Source organism: Bactrocera dorsalis, chromosome 5, assembly GCF_023373825.1.
Source record: "Bactrocera dorsalis isolate Fly_Bdor chromosome 5, ASM2337382v1, whole genome shotgun sequence".
NCBI classification, from domain to species: domain Eukaryota; kingdom Metazoa; phylum Arthropoda; class Insecta; order Diptera; family Tephritidae; genus Bactrocera; species Bactrocera dorsalis.
This window is the reverse complement of record NC_064307.1, coordinates 8,782,490-8,806,160: the sequence shown is the minus strand read 5'-3', so window position 1 is coordinate 8,806,160 and position 23,671 is coordinate 8,782,490. Positions and strand designations below refer to the sequence as shown.

The 23,671-nt window shown below is 33.3% G+C and overlaps 4 protein-coding genes across 21 annotated transcripts in view; 1 reads left to right on the top strand and 3 right to left on the bottom strand.

The window, feature by feature from the left end:
• Positions 1–34: 34 nt before the first annotated feature.
• Positions 35–4,335, bottom strand: LOC105231322 (alanine--tRNA ligase, mitochondrial). Of its 2 annotated transcripts, XM_011212558.4 has the most exons (12): positions 4,033–4,333; positions 3,799–3,972; positions 3,594–3,739; positions 3,336–3,533; positions 3,133–3,277; positions 2,925–3,064; positions 1,890–2,866; positions 1,661–1,817; positions 1,309–1,594; positions 1,014–1,234; positions 751–952; positions 35–678 (listed from the first exon to the last, which is right to left on the bottom strand). In XM_011212558.4, the coding sequence occupies exons 1-12, from the start codon at positions 4,198–4,200 to the stop codon at positions 472–474; spliced, it is 3,021 nt and encodes a 1,006-aa protein (XP_011210860.2). In that variant the 5' UTR covers positions 4,201–4,333; the 3' UTR covers positions 35–471. The 2 variants fall into 2 exon arrangements, with proteins under 2 accessions (XP_011210860.2, XP_049314434.1); XM_049458477.1 differs by lacking the exons at positions 35–678; positions 751–952 and having other exon boundaries at positions 1,037–1,247; positions 4,033–4,335.
• Positions 4,336–5,561: 1,226 nt separating this feature from the next.
• Positions 5,562–11,111, bottom strand: LOC105231321 (85/88 kDa calcium-independent phospholipase A2). 2 transcript variants are annotated; one of them, XM_011212557.4, is made up of 14 exons: positions 10,907–11,111; positions 9,611–9,903; positions 9,353–9,523; positions 8,975–9,103; positions 8,475–8,828; positions 8,150–8,415; positions 7,880–8,068; positions 7,710–7,813; positions 7,108–7,641; positions 6,957–7,044; positions 6,455–6,578; positions 6,265–6,388; positions 6,106–6,199; positions 5,562–6,042 (listed from the first exon to the last, which is right to left on the bottom strand). In XM_011212557.4, the coding sequence occupies exons 1-14, from the start codon at positions 10,914–10,916 to the stop codon at positions 5,904–5,906; spliced, it is 2,619 nt and encodes an 872-aa protein (XP_011210859.1). In that variant the 5' UTR covers positions 10,917–11,111; the 3' UTR covers positions 5,562–5,903. The 2 variants fall into 2 exon arrangements, with proteins under 2 accessions (XP_011210859.1, XP_049314435.1); XM_049458478.1 differs by lacking the exon at positions 10,907–11,111 and adding an exon at positions 10,000–10,036.
• Positions 10,406–14,040, top strand: LOC105231320 (protein phosphatase inhibitor 2). 4 transcript variants are annotated; one of them, XM_049458479.1, is made up of 5 exons: positions 10,406–10,559; positions 12,011–12,170; positions 12,264–12,431; positions 12,496–12,587; positions 12,705–14,040. In XM_049458479.1, the coding sequence occupies exons 2-5, from the start codon at positions 12,088–12,090 to the stop codon at positions 13,064–13,066; spliced, it is 705 nt and encodes a 234-aa protein (XP_049314436.1). In that variant the 5' UTR covers positions 10,406–10,559; positions 12,011–12,087; the 3' UTR covers positions 13,067–14,040. The 4 variants fall into 4 exon arrangements, with proteins under 4 accessions (XP_049314436.1, XP_011210858.1, XP_029408309.1 ...); XM_011212556.4 differs by lacking the exon at positions 10,406–10,559 and adding an exon at positions 11,333–11,481; XM_029552449.2 differs by lacking the exon at positions 10,406–10,559 and adding an exon at positions 11,503–11,597.
• A 2,555-nt stretch (positions 14,041–16,595) lies between these two features.
• The window catches only part of LOC105231469 (uncharacterized), a 165,686-nt gene continuing 158,610 nt past the window's right edge, over positions 16,596–23,671 (bottom strand). For 10 of the 13 annotated variants that reach the window (XM_049458388.1, XM_049458380.1, XM_049458386.1 and 7 more), the window contains 4 exons: positions 21,653–22,045; positions 19,983–20,469; positions 19,786–19,913; positions 16,596–19,003 (listed from right to left, as the gene is read on the bottom strand). In XM_049458388.1, the coding sequence (XP_049314345.1) occupies positions 18,914–19,003; positions 19,786–19,913; positions 19,983–20,469; positions 21,653–22,045 (1,098 nt within the window). In that variant the 3' untranslated portion in view covers positions 16,596–18,913. Of the gene's footprint in view, positions 19,004–19,785; positions 19,914–19,982; positions 20,969–21,652; positions 22,046–23,671 lie in introns of those variants that run through there. The other 3 variants (XM_049458391.1, XM_049458390.1, XM_049458392.1) reach the window with 3 other exon arrangements.

The window sequence follows — 23,671 nt, the reverse complement described above, 5'->3', positions numbered from 1 at the left end:
CTCTAGGCGAATATAATAATACCCCCATAAAATATTTATATAGCATGTGCAACGCTTTATTAGATTTTTAAAGAAATATATAGATATATTTTTTTGTTTTCTATGAAATACAAAACGTATTTTTACCCATCTCCACTGATAACCATATATTATTTTACACTTTGGGTGCAAATAAAATATTAAAGATTTCACTCAGCTAAACACTAGCATGGATATATTCCAGAGATCCTTAATTGAGGTCTGAGATTAGGATTAGCTCTTGGAGTTACATAATATTTCGTTACTCAAAATCAAGAGATATTTTATAAAAGTTCCAATTATTTTTCGCATATTTACTGAAGATACCGCTGTATATTCATAGAAAATATGCAAAATAAAAACTTTACTTTTAACTCACCTAAGAAAAAAAATATGCACATGTTATTATTTTACTGAAGTGTTTTTTTTTTCTTTGATTTTGTAAAGCTAAAATCACAACAAAAGGCGTTGAGAGGCGAAAGTCTGTGCCCTGCCGATAGCTTCTTCTAATTGTTCCTCGAATAAAGTGGACACTTTTCTGCCTTTCATATTACATACTTCTGCGGAATCTTGACCCTTTGGTGCTGAAACCTGCGATTTAAAAACCACTGCGAATTCTTTTAGCCATTGTTCGGCATCAAAATGATCGCTGACAAATTTCTGTAAATATTAATAACACATATGTATATATATGAGCACACATGCTTTGTTACAAAATAGAGGCTGCAATACCTTGGGCACACAACAACGTGCTTTAACGATGCTATCACACATGCTAGCTACAAGTATCGGACGATCGGTACAAAGTTTTGTAGCCCTTTGCAAGGGCACCTCTTCGACCAGTGCTGAGCTTGTGATGTAATGCACAATGAAGGGATGGCTTTTAATAGGTTTTTCTTGTAATAACGTTTTCATTTCGACCTCGACAAACTCTCTGCAATAGTTTATCATAATGGAAAAAGAGAAATGGTATATAATGATTAAAAATAAATTACTTTAAAGTTGTCCGGGTTGTTTCTTTAAGCTTTTTGAGCATATCATTAATCCGTGCTATGGTGTCAATTTTAAACACGTATGGTAACGCAACTTCCATATGTATCAAATTGTGGCGTATCTTTTGCAGTTCAATCTCAGTGGCATTTGTAACTTTATCAGTCTTAAACTCTTTATCCAGCATGTCCACACGGTGTTGTAAGAGAGCTGCTATTTTTAAAGCCTATAAAACATGACTGATTTTGTACCGTTAAATTTAACAAATAATGAATACTTATCATCTAAGGCTTGACGTACATTTTTTGCGGCTTCGCCTGCAACTGCTGTGAAAGAAAATCGTGCACGATTCGTTTGTCTAAGATTTGTGATGCAAAAATATTCTATTTCTTGTGTATTTGTCACATGAGTTCCGCAACACAACTCTTTGGAAATCAATTGAGGCTTCTCACAGTTTATGCTTATTAACCGTAGTCCAGTCTCAGGATATATTTCCCCAGGTATCATTGTAATATCGTCTTGTTGTAATACGTCACTGGCGTTTATAATGTTCACATCCACTGGCACTTTGGAGTTTATAGTACCTCTAATAGTATAAATTCAAGCAATCTCAGTTTAAAAATTTTAATTTGAGATTTAGTTTCATACTTACACAATCATATCTTCCAGCTGTGTAATATCCTCCTTTTTAATGCGTTTTCCAATTAGACCTACCTCAAGCTTGAAGTTATCAGTCGTAACGGCACTGGAGACTTGATAGGTGACCTTTTTGAACAGCGCACGGATAGCAGCATTTAACAAATGGATTGCTAGATAATAAATAGATTCACAAATTTCCTCTTGAATTCGAATTCAAACAAAAATTAATCAAGAATACATACCTGTGTGATGACATGTTGTCAGTTGACGGCGATTAGCATCTACTAAAAGCTTTATTTGAGCACCTGTTTTCAATATAAAGTCCTTTTCAACATTCGACAAGTCACACACATGTATAATACAATCATTCATAGCTATAACTTCTCTGACAGGCAATTCAAGTGTTTCGCCATTTATTTCAGATGTTAGCAGCATTGAGCCAATATCACTTTGCTGTCCACCAGACTCATGATAAAAGTTTGTGATGTCTGTTACCGCATATAATAATTCTGATTGCGAGTTTTTTAATGACACTGTGTTTGTTTCTTTGCCATCAAATACCATACCAGTAACTCGGGCCGAAACGCAAGGAATATTATACCGTTTTTTATCTATATCGTAACTATAATTATATTTCGTACTATTGTCTGTGTAATTGAGTTTCTGCGTGAGCAGTAGAAGCGCTTCGTTTGTATGCTGTTGATTTTTTAGCTTGTTTTCACTGCTACCATCGCTTAAGGAAGCTTTTGATCTTAGCTTAGCATTCGCTAATTCTTTCAAGTAACCATTTAAATCACATTCCATATTCTCTAATTCCGCAAGTTTTTTGAAATTTTCCTCAGTTAAACCATAAGTATCCGTAAGTTTGAACAGAAATTTGGCGGGTATGATATTATTATTAAATGTTTCCTTGTGAATTTTAAAATCTCGATAAGCTGACACAAAACCGGGACATTCCATTAAATCAACTTCTTCCAGGTTAGGATATTCCATTAGGACCTCAGCAAATGCTCTCGAAGAGCTTTCCCGTAATGCCTTGAATACTTCGCGTTCATGAGCTATTAACTCGAGTATGGAACTTTGTTTATTATATAAATCCGGATACGCCATACCTATTGTATCTATTACTATAGGTATAAGTTGAGATACCAACATCTCATTTTTAAATATAGTTTCGCTGATGGTAAATGCTTTGCGTAAAACCCGTCGCAGTTTTTGGCTAAAATATTGAATAGGAAATTAAGATATTATATTGATTTCTTGTGTAAAGTAAATACTTTTGATCCGGTAACATGCCATCTCCTAAACAAACCGTTATCATACGAGAATGGTCTGCTAGAATTCTATATCCGGTGTCCAGTGTTGCGTCTTCTAGGGGAGTTGGGAATTTACTACTATAAAGGGGTGCGTGTGTTATCTAACAAAAACCAAGTATTTTAAATATACATATTTATATTATTAGCATAATCATAAACAGCAATATACTTTTTGAATGGCGTTGAAAATTGGCATGAAAAGATCTGTGTCATAGTTGGATGATTTATTTTGTAAAATTGCAGTTAGTCTTTCAAATCCCATGCCTGTATCTACATGTTGTGCGGGTAATTGTGTTACAGATCCATTTTCGTTCCTAAAACGAAGTCCTGATTATATAGCGTTTTTGAAAAATTGAAAATAATATTATTTACCTATTGTATTGGATAAATACCAAATTCCACAATTCGGTTAAATCTGGTCTGTCCGTGTTAACGAGCTTCGCGCGTTCATGACCTCTTGTAGGACAATGATCGATATGTATTTCTGTACAGGGACCACATGGGCCAGTCGCACCCATTTCCCAAAAGTTTTCTTTACAACCAAATGGTAATATTCTTTCAACGGGAAAACTGTTAAGAAATTAAAATGTAACAAAATATGATACAAATTTAATTTACATTTTCACGTACCCTAAACTACGCCATATTTCATAACATTCCAAATCCGCAGGCAGACCAAGTACTTTATCACCTGCGAAATATGTTACATATAGTCTGCTTGGATCAATGTTATAGGGACCACGTAAAAGTTCAAAGGCTAGTTCACAGGCTTCACGCTGTTTCCATAAAATTGTTAATTAGAAGAGGAAAAAACTGTATATTTTATTATATGTACCTTAAAATAATCTCCAAACGACCAATTTCCTAACATTTCAAAAAATGTGTGATGATAGCTGTCCTGACCCACAATAGAAAGATCATTGTGTTTACCACCAACTCGAACACATTTTTGCGAATTGGTTACTCGAGGATAAGGCGGTTGAGCTTTACCCAAGAAAACGGACTTGAACTAGATATATTCATTCATTTAATACAACTGTTATGTTCAATATGATATCATTACACCTACTTGATTCATACCAGCGTTAACGAATGCCACGGTCGGGTCACAGAATGGCACTACCGGGCTGGACCGCACAAATTTGTGATCATGATTTATTTTGAAATAGTCAATGAATGTCTTGCGGATTTCCTGCGAGGTTAAGACTCGTTGTAACTTTTTGGCGGACGAATACATTGCGCTAACAAAGCGCTAATAACTACAAGAAATAATTGTATTGTTTGTCCAATTCTTCTAGGTATATTGGCAATTGTAGTCCTAAAAGCCGGACCAATTAATAGTACAATAAAGAGAATGAAAAAAATATATGTAATACATATATACATATATATGTCAAAATCATAACATTTGCGTTGCCAACATTAAAAGTGTGAAATATATTGGATTATAATCGATTAAAATGTATATCGATAGCACGTATTTGCAAAAATCCATTTACTAAGTTCCGGCCACTGAATGCTTTTGATACTTGTATTGTTTTAAGTGCGATAACGGTAAAATCACAATTCTTAAGATTTAAGCCTTAGTGATATTGATAGCCAACAAAGAAAGCTTTTTAAGTATTTTAAAATATGTGATATATATGGTTTTCAAAAGGTGATGAAATTAGAAATGTAATGATTTTATGTCTCTTCGTACATACCGCTTGATATCTAACAGTATCCTATAGTCTTCAGGTATTGGAGATATTGGCAGTTAAAAGACTTATTCATGGAAGGTTTATACTTTGTCTCACATATTGAGACTAATTAAATATCAAAAGCATCACATTTTCACAAGAGAAAATATCAGTGACAATGAAGGAACTCCAATAGCCCGACGATGGACTGCTAGATTTGAAAAACATTTCATATGTAACGTTATGTTAGACTTTAATAAGTAAAAGAACAAATATATACAACATGTGTGCAATTTCCCAAGAAACATAATCTAATAATAATGAAATAAAACTCATAAATCCATACATACATAACTTCTTTGTAGTTGAATAATATTCTTAGAGATATTGAGAAATATTTACATTGGTTACAGATTTACAATTAATACATATATAAATGTACATATATGTATATATATAATGTAAATATCATTAAAAAATTATTATTCGACTAAGAAATTAAAAAACGGAATGCTTGTTAATTTATAGGATAACATTGTTATGCGAAGATTAGTCTACAGCAATAAGCGCGACGTCATTATGATCTAAATACTGATTTAGTCTTGAATAAATACAGATACTATATATTTATATACCACGATATGGCCCATTGGTTAATCTGACAAATAATGAAATACATTTTTAATTGTTATATTCGTACTGCACTTTAGTTGAATTCATTCGGAACATGAATTCAGTTTATTTACGCAATTCACATAATCCAATAACATGTTCGGTAAATATGATCTTTTCCAAATAATACGCGTATAGCCAAAGTGAATAAAAGCTAAACATCGACCTAATACTTAAATTTACTTGGATTTTAATAGTCCGTCTCTGGAATATATTAAAATCATAAATTCCGTTTTTATTTGTATATATGTATGTTGTCGATTTTAGTAAAAATTCATAAAAAAATCTAATATTTGACAGAAGCTTTATTATACCATTGTTTCGGTTTTGAGCTACACGCAAGTAAATTTGTTTTTTTTTGAAAATATTTGAGAATCAGTTGATGCAAGTGATGGATATATACAAGACTTACAACGAGTTATGACTAATTTAATTAATGCTCTCATGCCAATTCTTTAGATTATATTAGATTACATTAATTTGTAACATACTATAGTAATTACTTTTTATAAAACGCATATTATTAAATTTCACTATTCTTATATAATTATATCTGAAGCGAAATGTTTGGCTAAAACTTCCTTATATGCTATTTCAAAAAATTTATCATTTCTATTATCTTGTTGCGATTGTTGTGCATATAGGCTTTTGAATGCCATAACATATTTATCAGTTTCTGATCATCTTTTTCATCCATGGCAATGTCTTCATAGAGTTGTGGATTGAATCTATAATGAAGTAATAAACATTTTTGATATTATATTTAAAAAATGTATAGAAGTCGGCTATACCTGTAATACGGAACACCGATAGTGCTGCACCAGGCACGTGCACGATCGACAACGCGTCCATCAGAAGCTGTCGCTTGATCCACAAGCAAGTTACCTATCAATTTTATTGTAATGATAGTTTAGCAAATTATATGCGCTCAAGAACGTGCTTTCACTTACCAATTGTTGAGAACCCGTAAGCTAATTTGGCGGTATCCCATATGCTTTCAGGACGAAACAGATCGATATCCTTAAGCGCAGTTACTGGTATTAAACCGGTGCCTAAGGAAACAACTATTGAAACCTATAAACGATAAAAAGATAAAAAATATAATAACAAATACAAAAGTTTATTAAAATAAGAATTTACCGGGACAGCCTCTTTTTCACGACCCACACTGCGTAATGCCATATTGTACTCATGTATTTCGGTCATAGCGTCCAATGTCGGGTTATTTGCGATTAAGCCGCCGTCAAGGAAATGCCCAAAAGCACTATGGATAATCAAGTGAATAAATAACTCAATTTACTTGCAGAAGCAATTCAGTTCAAAAATAAGATTAAGTGTAATCCAAATACGTTGAAGCAAAGTAAAATTATATATACACATATGTTCAAATTTAAAATATTTTGAAATGGAAAAATTGCTAAAGGAATTTCATTTATAATTAAAAATATAAACGGGATTGCGACTCACGAACTTAATGTATGTTGTTTAGAATATTCGTAGACAGCGTTTAAAAAATAGAACAATAATTATGATTCTAGGCTTTTAATGAATACTAGTTATAATAAAAAATATCTAGTAAATAATAAATACGTTACACTCTCTAAGGTTAATTTTGCAAAAGATTGTGTAAAAATCTACTAACCGGAAATACGATGGTGCTGCTCCTGTGGCCCGAGCTGCGCGCCAAACTAGTTGTTCTTCTGGCGGCGGCGGAGGTACACGACGATTATCTATTAAATATACATTATATATAAGTAAAGATAAGATTATTTAAATAACACATGATTACTTACTAATAGGTGTAACAATTCCTAGAATATCGCTGGCGCTGTGATAATTTCTAAAAAGATGCAGGTCCACTGGTTTACGATCAGCCATTACACCTGTTATCATTATTTTTGGATGTTTGATATCTGTCATTACAGTGAATTCGCCCAAATTGTCCTTTAATATTTTTTCGAACAATTCACTCGGATAGGGACGTGAACCAACGAAACATTGTTCTTTCAACCTCAAGTATACACCCAAGCATTGGCGCATTGTTTTACCACAGCCGAGGGCAAGTGATAAAATACCGCCAGTGCTAGTGCCTGCAATCCAGTCAAACATATGTACAATTGGGGTTTGAGAAAGTTTTTCGATTTCCAATAACATTTGCACGAGCACCAGACCACGTATGCCGCCACCATCAAGGCATAATAAACGACCGCGACCATATGGCTTTTCACCTCTATTGCTAGAGCCACTAGAAGATCCCGGTGTTGTTGGAGTATTGGCTCCAGTAGCATCCCCACTACCATCGCCTTCCAAACTATTAGTGGGCGATACTTATTCATATAGAAAATAAAATGCCGTTTAAATTAATTGAAGTTACTAGCTATAAATGTTCATCTACCTTTTTTACTGTCGGTATTGACTTTAGTGGTAAACATCCCCAATAGGGCATCCATAATACTTTGTCCTTTTTGTTCTTTCTCGGTATCAACGATAACAGTAGGTCTGTCAAGTAGAAATGTGTAAATGTATTTCTGAGAATCCCGTTCTATACATATGGTTAAAACCTACTCCGGTGTAACGGCGCCACCGTTAAACGATGTACCCAAAAAACCATCCATTGCTTGACGACTAGTTGCTGCTAACATGTTCTCAATATGCTCGCGTTGCTCAACTGGCTCGGGAGACTCTGGTGGTATCCCATTGTAAGATCCTTTCGCGTTGCAGCCTGCAGGACACTTCGTGCTTGACTCTGGGCATCTATTAAATAATACAACATTGATATATATAATACTAACTATGAAGTCTAATTCTACATAGACAGTATTTTTGTGATCTTACCTCTTGGCACCAACTGAATGCAAAATATAAAGAATTTCACTGTCTTTGCCGCCATTTGAATCAGTACCGACCATATGTCTAGGTGTTTTCCCATCTTTATTTTTCATATTTATATCGCAACCAAAGACAACAAGACATTGAACAATAGGTACCAATTTTTTTTCGATGGCTACATGTAAAGGTGTGTTTCCATCCTTATCAAAAACATCAATATCAGCATCATGAGCCAGTAGCGTAACAACACATTCAAATCTGTTGCGAGCAATCTGAATATCAAGGTAAATCAGTTATTCCTTCGGCAAAGAGTACTTAAATTCAATGTTACCATCAAATGAAGAGCTGTGCGCCCATCGAAGTTAGTGGCATTGACGTCGCAGCCCTGCATGATGAGAGCATGTAATGTTTCACGCGATGAAGACCAATGCAGTGGAGTACCACCGTACTTCATATCCTGCGTGTATAGCTTATTTGCATTCGTTTTAAGAAATTCAGCAACTGAAGTCGGTGTACTAGATTTGTATATTTTACTCATATTTTTGGCGTTTAAATTAACATCTGCCCCAGCTAATAGTAAAGCCTTCACACACTCTGGTTTGTCCGATAAACATGCCAAATGCAACGGCGGATAACCATCGGAATTGATGTGATTGAGATTTACCGTGCTTTTTGAGGTTAACAACTTAAAAGATGAGAAAAAATCATATTATTACTTTTGAAAAGAACGAGTATAAAAATAAAACTCAAAGTTGAAAACCCCCAAAGGATTATTCAACATTGCTAAAAACTATTTAAGTTAAGTACAAGTTTAGTTTTGATTTTACTTACATTTATAATTTCTTTTGTTGTGCTAGCGGCGTAATGGAAAATAGAATTACTGTTGTTATCCAAATGTTCCATTTTACACAGTGGCATCAATGTCTTCACCATTTCAATATTTCCGGTTTTGATGGCAAGCTAAATATATTTTAGTAATAGTAAATAAACAAGTGGAGAAGGGCTAAGTTCGGGTCTAACCGAAGATTTTATACTATAGATAGGAAATACTTTCAGTTGACACAATTAACAATTAATATTACAAAATTTTGCGAAAGTTATTCAAGATGAAAGATGACTTTTATACTCTGCTGCAACATGTTGCGAGTGTATAATTAGTTATACTCGTATATTACAAAAAAAATCACTGTTTTTGTTAATATTAATTACCTGAAATGGTGACATCAGGTGTACATGGTCAGCGTAATCAATGAATTCCAGGACTTTGGGATTGCTAACGTAGTCCACAAGATTAAAATAAGCGACTAAGTGAGCTAGTGACCAGGACGGATTTTCTGCTAAGGCGTCACATACTCTTTGTATACCGTTAACATTAAAAAACTAGGTATTTTAAGCGATTATTAATTGTTTAAATAAAATTTAAGTAAAAGTCAATTTAAACATATATGTGAGTTAGTACGACATTACCTCTTTGACAATAGAAACAAATACGGGTAGTCGATGTACAAAAGCATTGAATCGGTCTTCTGCTTCTTGCTGAACAGGAGAACGAAATAAGCTGAAGCAAGTGTTGACGGGGTCATTAACATGACGTTGCAGAACAATTTCGTAGCATGCCTTTTTGTCTGTTGAATTGAAGGGTGGAGAATAAAGCACCATGCCTTCATCTCGCCCTATTACTAATAAACTTCCAAGGGATTCGCCTTTAATTTCCAGCACTTTATTTGGCGGCGTGTCACCTCCTAATAATCGTTGAAGAACTAAATATTTAAATTAAATAAAAAATAAATTAAGTGAATATTGCAACGCAAGGTATTAATAGTCGAAAAAATGTACATAGTATGAATTGGACAAACCATTTCCGAGTAACAAGAGCATATTGTTAACCTAAGGTATTCTCTTTCTGAAACTGATTTTATAACCCTATGCTATTATAAATTTAAGATGTCTTTAAAATTTTAAGAAAGAAAATAAGAGGCTAAATCAATTAAAAAATGTGTTGTTATATTATAATATATGTACATATGTACATAAATTTTGACAAATACGCAGTTGAGAGGGATCATCTTCTTGTTTTTTGTAGTTGCACGTCGTAGTCTTGCCTCTAGTTCAAATTTTAAGTGCAAAAGATCAAACGCTGATAGTAGACAGTTTAACTCAAGCTGTATGTATGTACTTGTTAATGTTAATAATTGTATGTATATGTATTTATACATTTTTAAGTGTTCATATTCGGAAAGTATTGACAAATTTGTAGAAGTATTTCTCACAAAGCTTTAGATGTTTTTTCATTAATTCTGATAGAATGGACCATAATTTATTACTTTCAGCTGGTTCTACGTTACCGGAATTTACCTTCACCTCTATTATTAGGGCTGTTATTTGCGCGATCTAAACCCGTTTGAATTGGAAAATTGTAAGCTAATTAAATACTACTTATGATTGTGTTATAATTGGAAAAAAACTGATATAGTTCGAATTGATATAAAGATTATGCAGAGGTTCAGAAAGTGGGGACTCCCCAGAAGAGAACTTTTTCACATTTTTATCGTGTGTGTCACGCTGTAATTGTAGAATTGATTTCATTTTCCGGTTTATTTTATGTAATTATTTTATGAACAAAGAAATCAATAGAATGTACTATAGTTACATACATATATGCGGTTATATATTACATCAACAATTCGAATATTTGTTTGTGTTTAAATGAGATTTGTGCACTATAGAATAATAAATATATATGTATATAACACTACTTCTAACCATTAAACATAATGTAGCTTTCTGTTAACTGCAAATTCTTTTAAGATATTTTCAGTTTACGATGACCACTTCTTCACGTGTTTCTTACTAATTTATTCGTATATAAAAAAGTAATTTTCTTGGATTCGCTGTTTACCAAAGTTACACTACTTTAATTGTTTAAAAAATTCTGTATCAGGAATCAGCTGCTTGAGGCAGTGTGGCTGTACTTTAATTCTTCATAATAATAGTAAAAGTTGCCCATGTGGTAGAAAATAACTTTGCCTTGTTGTATTATCCCCCATAAAAATATTTTTTCTTTAATTTAGTTAACATATGAGAGTCAATAAAAAATTAAATAACTACATAAAACTTGATTGATTATTAATGATAATCATTGCTTTTTCTTGTTGGCGAAGGGACTCCGTAATTCAAGCTCATTCAAATAATCTAAACAATATTGTGGATGAAATTGGCAGCACTTTATTATATTTTGCTTTGCTATAAAATTTGGTAAATTTTCCTATCTGGTACTCGACTTTTCAGCTGTCATATGGAAACAGCTAAAAATTCTTCCGTAATCGAAAAGTTTATAGGTACGCAAAATGATTTTTTTGTTTTGTGACATTCTTAAGTCAAATATATGTAAAAATTGTTTGTAATAATTTTTTCTAGAGTGAGAGATTACACATAATTAAAAAAGTGAATCAAAGTAATGCAATAAGACCTACGTTTTTTGGGTGGAGCGGATTTTAGAACAATTATATATATATGTAAATATATATATATGTATATATGTATATACTAGTTTTAATTTCGGTGAAAAATCAAACATGGAACAACATGTGAAATGTTTCAACAATAATATTTAAGAAATTCTTTATAAGTGCGGCAGAAGTTAAAAACAATGGATTGATACTTTAAGTACATCGATTTAGCCTATAAAAAGGGCAGATTAAGGGTGTTGATTAATGGAATTAATTCTTGCCGGGAATTTTTAGTGTTCAAAAATTATACGTATTTTTTATTCTTATTTTGTTTTGAAATGTTTATGCTTTTTGACTATACTACATAGATAAAATACACACATTTACAATTGATTTAATTATTTTGGTTTATTTATAGACACTGTATAATCGGACAGTTTTTCAATTAGTATACCAAAAGCTTCAAATCAAAACTAAAGAGTCAAACGCATAAAAATGCAGGACTCGCCTGACGCCAAGAAACCTTGCAAGGGCATACTAAAAAATTCCAGCAGCTTTGATAAGCCTGGTGCTGCGAGGTGAGTGGAAATGTCAATGTCAAATAGAATCCAATTAATATGTGATGTTTTGTTTTTCCGAATAATCGTTTTTCTATTGTTCTTTTACTACAGCTATCGCAAAAGTGCGAAGTTTGATGAATTAAATGTTCTGCAAACCTACCACCCACATGACAAAGATTATGGTCATATGAAAATTGATGAACCAAAAACGCCATACAATTATGTTATTCCAGATCTGGCACATACCGATGCGTTAGATGCAAATTTACTTGCGGAAAAGTAATATAACTGTAGAATTGTTAAATTCCAAAACTATATAATATGTATTATTGAAAATTTACAGGTTGCGTATTGCTGCAAGTACTCAATCGCCTGCATTCGGTTCTGAAGACATTTCTGATGAAGAAAACATCGATGAAACACCGGAAGAAAAAGGTACGTTCGTGATTTGACTATACATATATTGAGAACAGTGAATAAAATCAAACAACTGCCATACCGAATTCTACTATTTTCAAATAAAATAAAATTATTTTAATACATTTTTTTTAGTTCGTCGACTTGAGTTTGAACGTCGCAGAAAGGCGCATTATAATGAATTTGAAGCGGTTAGGCTGGCGCGTAAATTGATTGAAGAAGAGCTGGGTGATGAAGATGATGAGAATGATATTTCATCTATTGGGGAGGATGTTAAATCGCTATCTTCCGTTGAAAAATCCAATAACGAGGAAATTGAAATTCAAAGTGAACACACCGAACAAGAAGTTGTACCAGAAAGTGCAGTAGAGGAGGAAACAGGCACTACGGAACACGACTCCGAACTTGATTCTTCCGATAGCAATCGGACTTCAGCAACCAATATGGATGTTGATGCACAATTGCAACCCTCCCATCCCTGTTACGGAAGGGATTAGTATATATACAAATATATCATAATTCAAAAAACATACATTACTCCTTGCTGCATTAAAGAACGTAAAACTTAATTTAAACAAAATATTTGAATCAACGATAAAAGCAACACGTGGTCGTTCGAAATATTAAATTTATTCTTGACAATTACATTATTAATGAGAGGAATAACAATAAATAAAAGAATATAAACATTGCTATCTTTGCTTACATTGATGCGATGCAATAAAACTGTGTCAAATTAAAAATATGTATGCTAAAGACAGTTTGATTAAAAAAAATAAAGCTTTGAAATAAACTGTATTATTGAAATAAAACTTCTGACGGCGCGATGACGAATTATTTCAGGCGTTTAATATTTTTGTCTATAATAAAAATCTTTATTAAAATAGATTTGAAGATGATTGAGTGAAAATAATGAAATATGTTTAATTATTCTGGTACAACAAAATAAAAATCGAATACCTTTAATATTTAATTCTAAAAAAAATCACAAATTACTATTTTATCAAATTAAACGGCGAGACTATTATTTAATAATTGGTTCGGAGGCTTACAAATAGCAAATATTAAAAAAAAAATTAAATGAAAAGAGAGTTACATGAAAATCACTTATATTGAACATTGTCATTGTTATACAACAGTGAAAAACAGTTTTTGTGACTTTTTTGTTCAGAAAATAATATAATTACCATTATAAATAAATAAGTAAATCATATACACAAATAATTTTAACATGCATACGTAGACTAATGTATTTTGAATGGCAATATTGTATAGTAGAAACAAAAATGATGTCCTGATAAAGAATTTTTAATTTACGCAAATATTTCCTGAATTGAACATTTTTAAATAATTTTGTTTATTAGAAATACGAATTAGCCATATAACTACTTCTTGCATTTAATTATGTATACGTGTAAGAACATGTATATATTGATAAAGCTCTAATAAATGCACTATTAATGGGCAGCTATTTATTATCGGAATATAATCTTAACTTCCGGGCCAATCGTATACGATACGTTTTTCTCCAGTGGAAATTTATTTGAACTGATGGTCAATTATTGTTGCGCTGAATTAATTATGTAGCAAAATCAATATGTCAATGCATTGAGCGGTTTGCAATTGTTTATATATACTACATGTAGTTGTTTGCTTTGTCTAATTGTGCGTAAGTCAGAAGTGACGAATATAACATCTACAATTAAAGACCACACATGAATGTATTTATGTGCAATGATTATTACTTATTTGAATTGTATATTCCTATTCTTAAGTCAAGCAACTTCTGCTTTGCTCACGTGGAATTGTGTTTATAAATTACAGCCTGTGATAAAAATAATTAAATATTAATGAGTGATCTTCATTTGGCGGATGTATTACAAACAAACGTAGAGGATTAATTTCGCAATGTATGTCTCTTTTCCATTTTGCACTTTTTTGTGTATAATGTTCTTAAATCTGATGAATCTCCATCAACTTCACTTGGGGGCTCGAATAGCTCGATGGTTTTTACCACTAAAATCGGGAGTCATAGAATGGTCCAACAGAACTTGTAGGCTGGTTTTCACTTTTTTTGGCACTAATAATATGCGTTATGCAGTAATATGTTAATAATGTGTCACAATATACTTACATATAACCGATAAATGCGTAAAAATAAGATTTAAAATTATATAGTTACATATAATAAATCTTTTGTTACTAATTGAACATGCAACAAATTAAATGTGTTTGAAACATGGACGCGGCCTCGTTCTTCTAAAATAAAAAAGTTTTTTGGTTAGCTTGGTAACATACACTGCAAAATAGATTCAGATTAGATCTTGGTAGATATGTACCTCAACAAAAATTTTCAAAATATGAGTTTTTTCTTATTTAATTTTTTAAATTTATTTTCTTTCAAAGTATAATTTCAAAGTTTTTATAATATTGTTTTTTTTTACATTATTTTTGATCTTTTAATTTTTTTAGCTTTATTTTTTTTTTTTAATTTATATTTTTAGAAGTTATTTAATTTCTTTCGTGTTGATTTTTGACTTTGGATTTATCGTAAACGCTTAACTTAATCGAAAAATTATAAAATACCACTTTGTAGTGCTCGATTCTTGGAATCAGCATCAACACCATCAACTACGTCAGGCTAAAAATCCAACGCAGAATAACTCTTGCCAACAGGTGCTACTGCTACTGAATGGACGATTGTGAAGTAATGTACTCTCTCGACGAAGAAAAACCAAACTTTACAAGTCGCTCATCATCCCCGTCCTGCTATATGGTGCAGAGGCATGGACGATGTCAACATCTGATGAGAGGGCGTTACGATTTTTCGTTTCTGCGGAAGACTTATGGTCCTTTGCGTATTGGCAGTGGCGAATATCGCAGCCGATGGATCGATGAGCTGTACGAGATATACGACTACATTGACGTAGTTCAGCGAATTAGGAGACAACGGCTAAGAAACGAGTTGGCAGCGAGATTTTAATCTTTTTTTAATAAGAAAAAATAGAAAAAAGGTAGATGAGCTTCCCGTTACATGGTACATGGTCTGATACTAAAATTGAATAAAATCAGTTTAAAATAAAGATCCCAAATCGAAATGTATGATATCGGTCTATTAATGTATGTTAGCCAGATTGACTTTCAAGAAAATACTTGTATTTCGAATATGAAATAGAAATTAGACATGGTAAATTCAGCGTTAGTTAATCTGTTCCAAGGTTAAATCGGTTAATAATAATTCTAAGGGTCGTTTTATCAATGTCTGGTTAGCAGCCATCTGTCATGCTAAGTTCTGGTAACTTAACCAAGACTCCTTTCGATTCAAGACCTTAAATGGTCAAACCCTGGCAAAAACTTTTCATATTTCCAGATATCGACTATGTGACATACAGTGTCTATGACTGACTTTTTCTGAAGACATCGGTCAATATGAGAGATATGTTATTGAAATTTAGATATATTTTTCTAATAATGGTGTGTTTTTGTGCGAAAAACGGTAACAACGTGTCAATATTTCACCTAGCCCACAAATACCCAGTCCAAAGATTTGCAATTATATTTATTGGCCACTCTAAGTATCTTAATAAAAGTCAAAAACATCAATACTGCTGTTGTGGCACCAAAAATCGGTTCAATAGTACCTCTAGCCCTCATATACCTAAACTAAGAATTCCCAACTTTTGGTTGCCTTTATACCGTATATACCGATCCATATGGAAGACATATTAGCACAATTAAGTTAACGTAGAATACTTTATACATATATTAGGGCTTAGGGCTGAAAATATTATGTACATATTTGCCAACACCTGAAAGTATTTCCCCGGCTTTATTCTTTGCAAATTACGAAGTTATAAAATGTTCAGTTACACTCGAACTTAGCGCTTCCCTATTTGTTTTTATAATTTCGGTCTTACTTTCTAGTTTACAATTAACTTTTTCACACAACATCCGCAAGGGACTGGACCTAAGGATACTTACTTAAGATCAGCTGTAACCACCTTTGAAATGAAAAGTCTTAATTACTTCGTTTGGTCAGAGAGATGTACAAATTTACATTTATTTGATTTCATCAAGTTTTATTCTAATGTAGTTGTGTACCTTCTTAATCCATCAACTAATCACATTTTTTACAATGTACTGTTAATTGTCGAGTTAGATAATACAATATTATGAACAAAAATTTTGAGGTTATCTAGTATGCCAATTTAGCAAAACACTGAAATTTAGAAGAGCTCGACGAGCTCGACGAGCTCTCAGTTTTTGTTTAGTAGAATTACACATTTATGACTTCTGTTGCCAATGCGATATCAGGTGTGTATACTATATATATATGGACATAATGTTTGCAGATGTATTATTGGCATATTTTTGTATTTTTGTATTTTTTTTTTGATTTTCCGATTTTTTCATATTGAATGATTTGTTGGCGAATCAAACCATTCTCTATGTGCGCGTACTCTTGCCGTATGGAAGGAAGTACGTCGTGTGATTTTCTTTCAAATCAATGATTTTTTGTCATAATCGAGTCGTAAAGCCAGTACGAATTAGCCGGTAGTCGGTTCGAGTTATAATAACATATAAATACATACATATTTTATATGTATATATGTATTTATATTCGCATAAATGGATAAATATCATAAATGATCAGTGCAATATCACATTGGTGCAACCATGCGCCGGATTCTGAAGCCAGCCGGCATCGCCCAAAGGCTATAATAGCATCCTCGTTGTTAAATAGTTATAGCCTGATGAGCGAACGCCCACTAGCCGCAGTTAACCAGCGCTAAAGGCGCGAAGTGTGTGCACTGAGGTAAAGTGATTTAATGAATTATACTTAAGATTTATTGATTTACACCTCTGATAGATGCACATATGTATGTAGTAATCATGTGAACTTTCTATGTATTCTCATATACATTTGTTATATAACTTTCACAAGTTTCAATATATCTTAGTGTTTTCCGATCAAACAACATGGGTTTTGTTGCATGAATATACACTGCTCCTCTTCTTACATTTTACTAAAATAATTTTGTTTTTGCGTTTTGCTACTCTTACAACTAGGGTCTGCAACAGTTTGTTGTTGATGTAACTGTTTCTATTCTATATATTTATACGCTAAGTATGCTCTTTTCCTTAATAATAATTGGAGAAAACTAATATTTAATATATATTTCTTTAATTAATATATTAATTATTGTTTTATGTATTTTTTTTTTGATTTTCCATGCTATAACATTTTTAAATGAAACAAAATTAAAACTCTGTGTGTTGCAAGTTTATGCAACTAAATTAATTAACACAATATCAATTAAAATAAAGTACAGCTTCTTTGCTTTCGAAGAAGCATTTTTTTAAATTAAATTTAAAATTTTTCCGTTTTGTCAAAATCGTATAACCATCATAAATATGCCGTAGTTCGCATCAGAATTTTTGTAGTTTGCTAGTTTGCAGTTTTCAGTTTTGTATTTTCATTTGATTTAGTTTGAAAACTCATTTCAGGTCGGCGTCGCGTTTTCGTGGAACGCTTTTGTAGTTCTTCGCCAACGCGCTAAGATGGAGTTCATCTTAGGTTGGTTTCCAAGTATTTATGTATGCAAAACTAATTTACATCGAGTGGGCGTCGTTTGTTCACTTACAACTAAAAATTAAATATTTTCCAAATAAATCAATGCTCACTTGGTCCATTCCACACACGCAGTACATGCATACATGTATGAACATACATATGTGCGTATGAATGGTGCCAGTCGAATTCATTGTAGAACGAAATTAAATAATTCTAATTTAACAGAAAATTATTACATATACACAAACATGTGTATGTAAGAACATCGATTTTTGAATGCATTGGCCGCTGGGTTCTCGCTGTTGCAGGCGTGTTCAAAGGCCAGTGGCACGCGTAGTTGTTGTAGCTGTAGAATACCGTGTATCATTTTGCAGTTTTTAACGTACCCCCGCTTCGTTGAGCACAAACGAACAGCCGACGAACTCGTAGACTCACACATTCCCAAGCACTTCGTTTTGGGCAAAGGGCTACCCAATCCCTACACATCTCGATTATCCATGTACAGATTTGAGAACAAAATTCGTTAGTGTAAATTTGACGTAGAATATTTTTTTCTGCTTTTCAATGCTCCGTTTGGTTAGTTCGTGATTAGTTGATGTCTCTTTTCGTTATAATGCACAGTTAATTACATTTTTTCGTCATTTTCCAATGTATTTTTATTTTTTATTTATTTTTTTTTTTTTTAATTTTTTTGTGAAATATTGTTTTTTTTTGCGAAATTGTTTCATTTATTTGTTTCGAGGGTTCAGCAATCTGGTGTTCATACCTTTTAGGCGAACATGTGTTGTGTGCCTGGTGGTATCTTGTAGCTGGGGTAGTAGCTATTCAGCGCGTTCTTGGCGAAGAATGTTGTGTAATCCTGCACAGAGAAAACGGATTCGATTAACTATATGTTATAGGTAAAAAAATTGAATAAAGCAAGAAAAATTAAAAATAATTAAGTATGCAAGTTTTGGTGGAATCGGATCACGCTTAACTACACAAGTGATCGAGATATCAACTTTATTATTCAATGCAGCCATGGTGAACTTGGCCACACTAGGACGAAGGATACGTGGCATGCTTGTAGATTCTATGACGGGCTAAAAAATAGCATCCGATGATTGTTTTATAAGTTCCTTTGCTTACTGCAGAAAGGCGAACATAAAAAGGGTTTACATGGGATTACGAGTTTCAAAAAAACGAATTTTTTATTGTCTTATTAAGTTCAATAACACTTCAAGAATCTTTTTCTAAATTTTCAAGTTGATCCGAGTAATAATTTCGGAGATACAGCCTTGTGAATTTGTGCGCTCGAGGCTAGCTGGGTTAAGTGCGACGTCTTTAAACGCGTTTTTATGGAAAATGAGGCTTTTGAAGTTGGTTGGCAAGATTTCTCGAGAACTACTCAATCCATCTTCATGACATTTTACTCAGGACGAACGATTTTTTCCGAATTTCTTTGTTAATAGTGTATGTTTGTAACAATAAAAAATTCTAATAAAACATTTCATTTTTTTTGAAAGAAAATTCTTGAAAAAAAGTTGTGTTTTACCATCGGAAACCCTAAAATGATCTCTATGTCATGACCTTGTATGTGTAACCTTATAGATTTTGAGTGGTACAAACAACTATTAGATAAGACTAATTCAGTTCTCTTACGCGATTGACTTTCCGTGGGCGGCATACTGGTCCCAGGGCCAGTTGGCGCCGTTCTTCATTTTCGCGTATTGCGGCTTCTTTATATTCTGGCGGTGGCCACTTCAAGTCTCCGCGCATGTTGCTGCCTCCTGTTTGTGATGAGAAAGTTATTAGTTGTTGCTCTCGTTTCTTTTGAGAGTTGAAAGACTATCACTTACCTTGAAAGCTAACGGCCGCTGGTTGTGCGTTGTAAACAGGGGCTGGCTTTTGCGTAACGGGTGCCTCTTTGCGCAGCGTTATAATTCCGGGACTTCCACCGCGGTAATCTTGTGGCAAACTCTGTGCTTGGTGATCGGGCTGATCCTGACCAACGTGTTGAGGCTGTGGATAAGAATTATATTGATTGGATTGTGGTACAGTCGAATATTGTTGGGGTTGTTGTTGTTGAGGAGTTTGATGATATGCTTGCGACTGATAATTAGATGGAGGAGCTGCCTGATATTGTTGCTGCGGTGGTCCCTGTTGATAAGGCGCCTGAACCGGTTGATATTGTGGGGCAGGTTGATTATGCGCCCAAGACGGTTGCTGCTGTTGCTGCGGCTGCGAGTAGGGCTGCTGGGCGTAAGGAGGTTGCGATCCCTGGTGTGGCTGATATTTTTGTGCCTGTGGTGGCGCTTGATATTGATCGTAAGATGTTGCACGATACTGTTACAAATTGTGTTCGATTCAATATTTTTCGGACGATAACGTTTTTGTTGAAATTCATTATATTCCCAATAATTCAATTGTTTGTTTGTCGTACATAAATAGGTAGTGTGTAGATGGGGTGTCGTGCAGATATGTTCAAGGTTTCGGTTTCGGTTTCGTTGTGGCATCATGCATTTAATTGTTTGTGGAAGTTTCATATATTTGCCACGAACCAAAGTAAAAAACATGTATAATCACACAGACAAATAAAACATTCGGGATGTTTTATAGTTTACAGTGAGAGAGACAGAGAGAGAGAGAGCATGATGGTCCATAAAAATTGTAGGGGAAAGAGAAGATGATAAAACATTGTAATTAGAAAAATTTGTGGGGATTAAAGTAATCGAAAAAGTGTTACTGGGTTAACGTACTTAGGTTAAGGCTCTAGAAGCAACAAAATGGGTACTTAAAAATAGAGCGTGTGAGAGCGCGTTTTTAGCTACGTGCGTTTTGTAAGCTGAAATTTGCGAGAGATAAAGAAAAGCTTTGTTAGCATAGATTACAAATAATATATTATTGTTATCAGCACGAATGAGTCTTTGAATATATAAATATGTGTGTGTTACGAATGTGTGTGTTTTGCATTAATGTGTAATAGTGTTAATAACAGATAATACATTTTTATAAAAAAGAGCGAAACTAGATAACCTTAAATTTATGTTTTACCAAAGTTATTGGCTGAGCAAGGCAGATAGCAAACAAAATTATTATTTGTTTTACCATTTTGCCTATATACATATGTATGTATTTATGTTAATCAGCATCAACTTAATGTACTAACTGATCAAACTTTGTAGAGATCATGATAGAAACTGCCTGCATAACCCGAAAAGCAATAAGTGCCATAGGCCATTCAAGCTGAAGCCTATAACAGAGCTCTAACGTTCTCTAGTTCGTATCGTTTTTTTTATAATTATTTCAAAACTGATTTTCAATTACATAATATGAACGCAAAGTCCCTTGCGGAGTTCTTCAAGATTTACTTCTCACACGAATTGGAAAGCTTTTGCAAACAAGCCCAGAGCGCATTAAGCAGCTAATGAAGAGGAGAGCAAAGAAGCTGCCACACACAAAAACATGAATTCTAAATTAATCATTCCGCGCATTTTGCAAATGTGTAGGTACATTTGTTCCGGTGTACCTGTGGTGTAGATGGATATTGTTGGCCTCGGCTAGGATAAAATGGTGTGTCACCTACAGAATTTGCTAGGAATTCACTTCGCGCCTTAGGCACAGGCGGGTGGATAGGTCTCCAACCAGATGAGGCATTCGGTTCATATTGTTGCTCGGGTTGTTGCTGTTCAATGGGGTAGTTGTGCGTTGGGTAGTGTGAGACCGATTTCTGCTGTCCGTACTGGTCGTTCAAATGTTGTCCATATGGTGAACCAGCTGGCTCATGTGAGGGTTGACGGTTAAATTGTGCTTGGGTATATTGTATGGGTTGTTGTTGTGACTGTTGATATTGTTGTGGTTGTATATTAGGATGAGATGTGCTATCGCGAACACCACGGCTGACGTTATTATAAATGATAGCCTAAAAATATGCAATCGATTTGCAATAGCGAAAAGAACAAGGTACTGTACATAATATTTTTATGGGATGGCTCTGATTTTATTGCTAAAATGTCTTTGCCAACTACAATTTTCAGTTTAAATTAATTGCAGAACTAATGTTTTCCTGCGCATATTTTATCAATTTTTTTTATAACCACCTGCATGTGATTCCCGCTAGCATATTGCAAGACTCACTTTCTTCTGTAAAACATCTGCGTCTGTTACTCATGCAAATATGGAAAATAAACGAAATCGCTCAAAAAATCCGACAAAACTTATACGAACTACAATGGGAACTTGGTAAAAATACAGTCTTTGGAAGCTTTATAGTAAATATTTCATTTTATTAGTTAAATTTGGGAAACGTTATCCGTTATTTTATACAAAGCTAAAGCAGAGGGTCGAAAAGTGTAATTTAACTAAAATAGTAGTTTGAGGTGTTTATCATACTGCGACTGCGAAAGATGGCTTCTAAATACAATACAATGTACCAATTGACTAATTACATACATATGTATATCTATATATGTATGTATATATTTCAATTAATTATATATATTTACATATATGTAAGTAAGGTATCAAAGTCAGCTTTGATACTTTTGATGAGATTGTTTTAATCGGTTTTCCTCCACCATTGGGATGATCGCAATATTACTGTTAGTATCAGGTTTAATTTTTAAAGTGGAAAAAGATTTTTTTTAATTCAAACAGCTATGTAGCAAAACCATTTTCATGCTATAAATAGCCAGTTGGTCGTTATATGTATGTACATATGGAATCTATGCAGATAGAGACTGAAGATGACACATATATATGTATTAATCGGTGTACTTTGACGTTTTGAAGCAATTTTAAAATGTTTTAATTATCTCCACCTGTTTGTGGCTTACTAAAAAATACGTTTTAAAAATATAAAAAAAGCCTTTGACATTTGTAACCCATTTCCTTCCTCGTTGCGTATACGCAGTGTCATCTTTTCAAAGAATTGTATTTGCCATGACCATTTTTGGGGTTTTTGTGAAAAAAACAAATAAATTTAATTGAGTATAATAAATAGAAAGACTTTTATTTAGTCTATAAAAATTTATATTCATTAATTCATATTTTTCGGCTCCAAGTAATGTCGTGTGGTCGTATGCGTGCACGCAGCTCTGCCGCATTTCTCGTAAATATAATTGTTCGATACAAATGTAACAGTAATAAATAATTTCTAATTTTTCCTTGCCTTCTTGTCAACGTATTTTTATGTCGATCAGAAAAAGCATTTACGCTTGACATTTTTTAGTGTGAACTCAAAATTTATCTGAGAAACACCTGTGCGCATTTACAAGTGATTGTGTTTTATAGGGGATTCAGTTATGGAGGGGGTGAAAGCCTAAGAATCTACCTTCATAATTGATTGTATATATTGTAGCTGCAGTGCTGTGCGAAGTAGCGAAAGCCACGCGCGTACATACATGCCGCCGCTCTAAGCATTGCAACTCTCTTGTGAATTCACTAACTAATGCAACGCTTTGACACTCTGCTATGCGCAATTGAATTAAATTTAATAATGGCTTATGATTTTAATAGTCCCTAGTTATATTTTTTATAGTTGTACGGC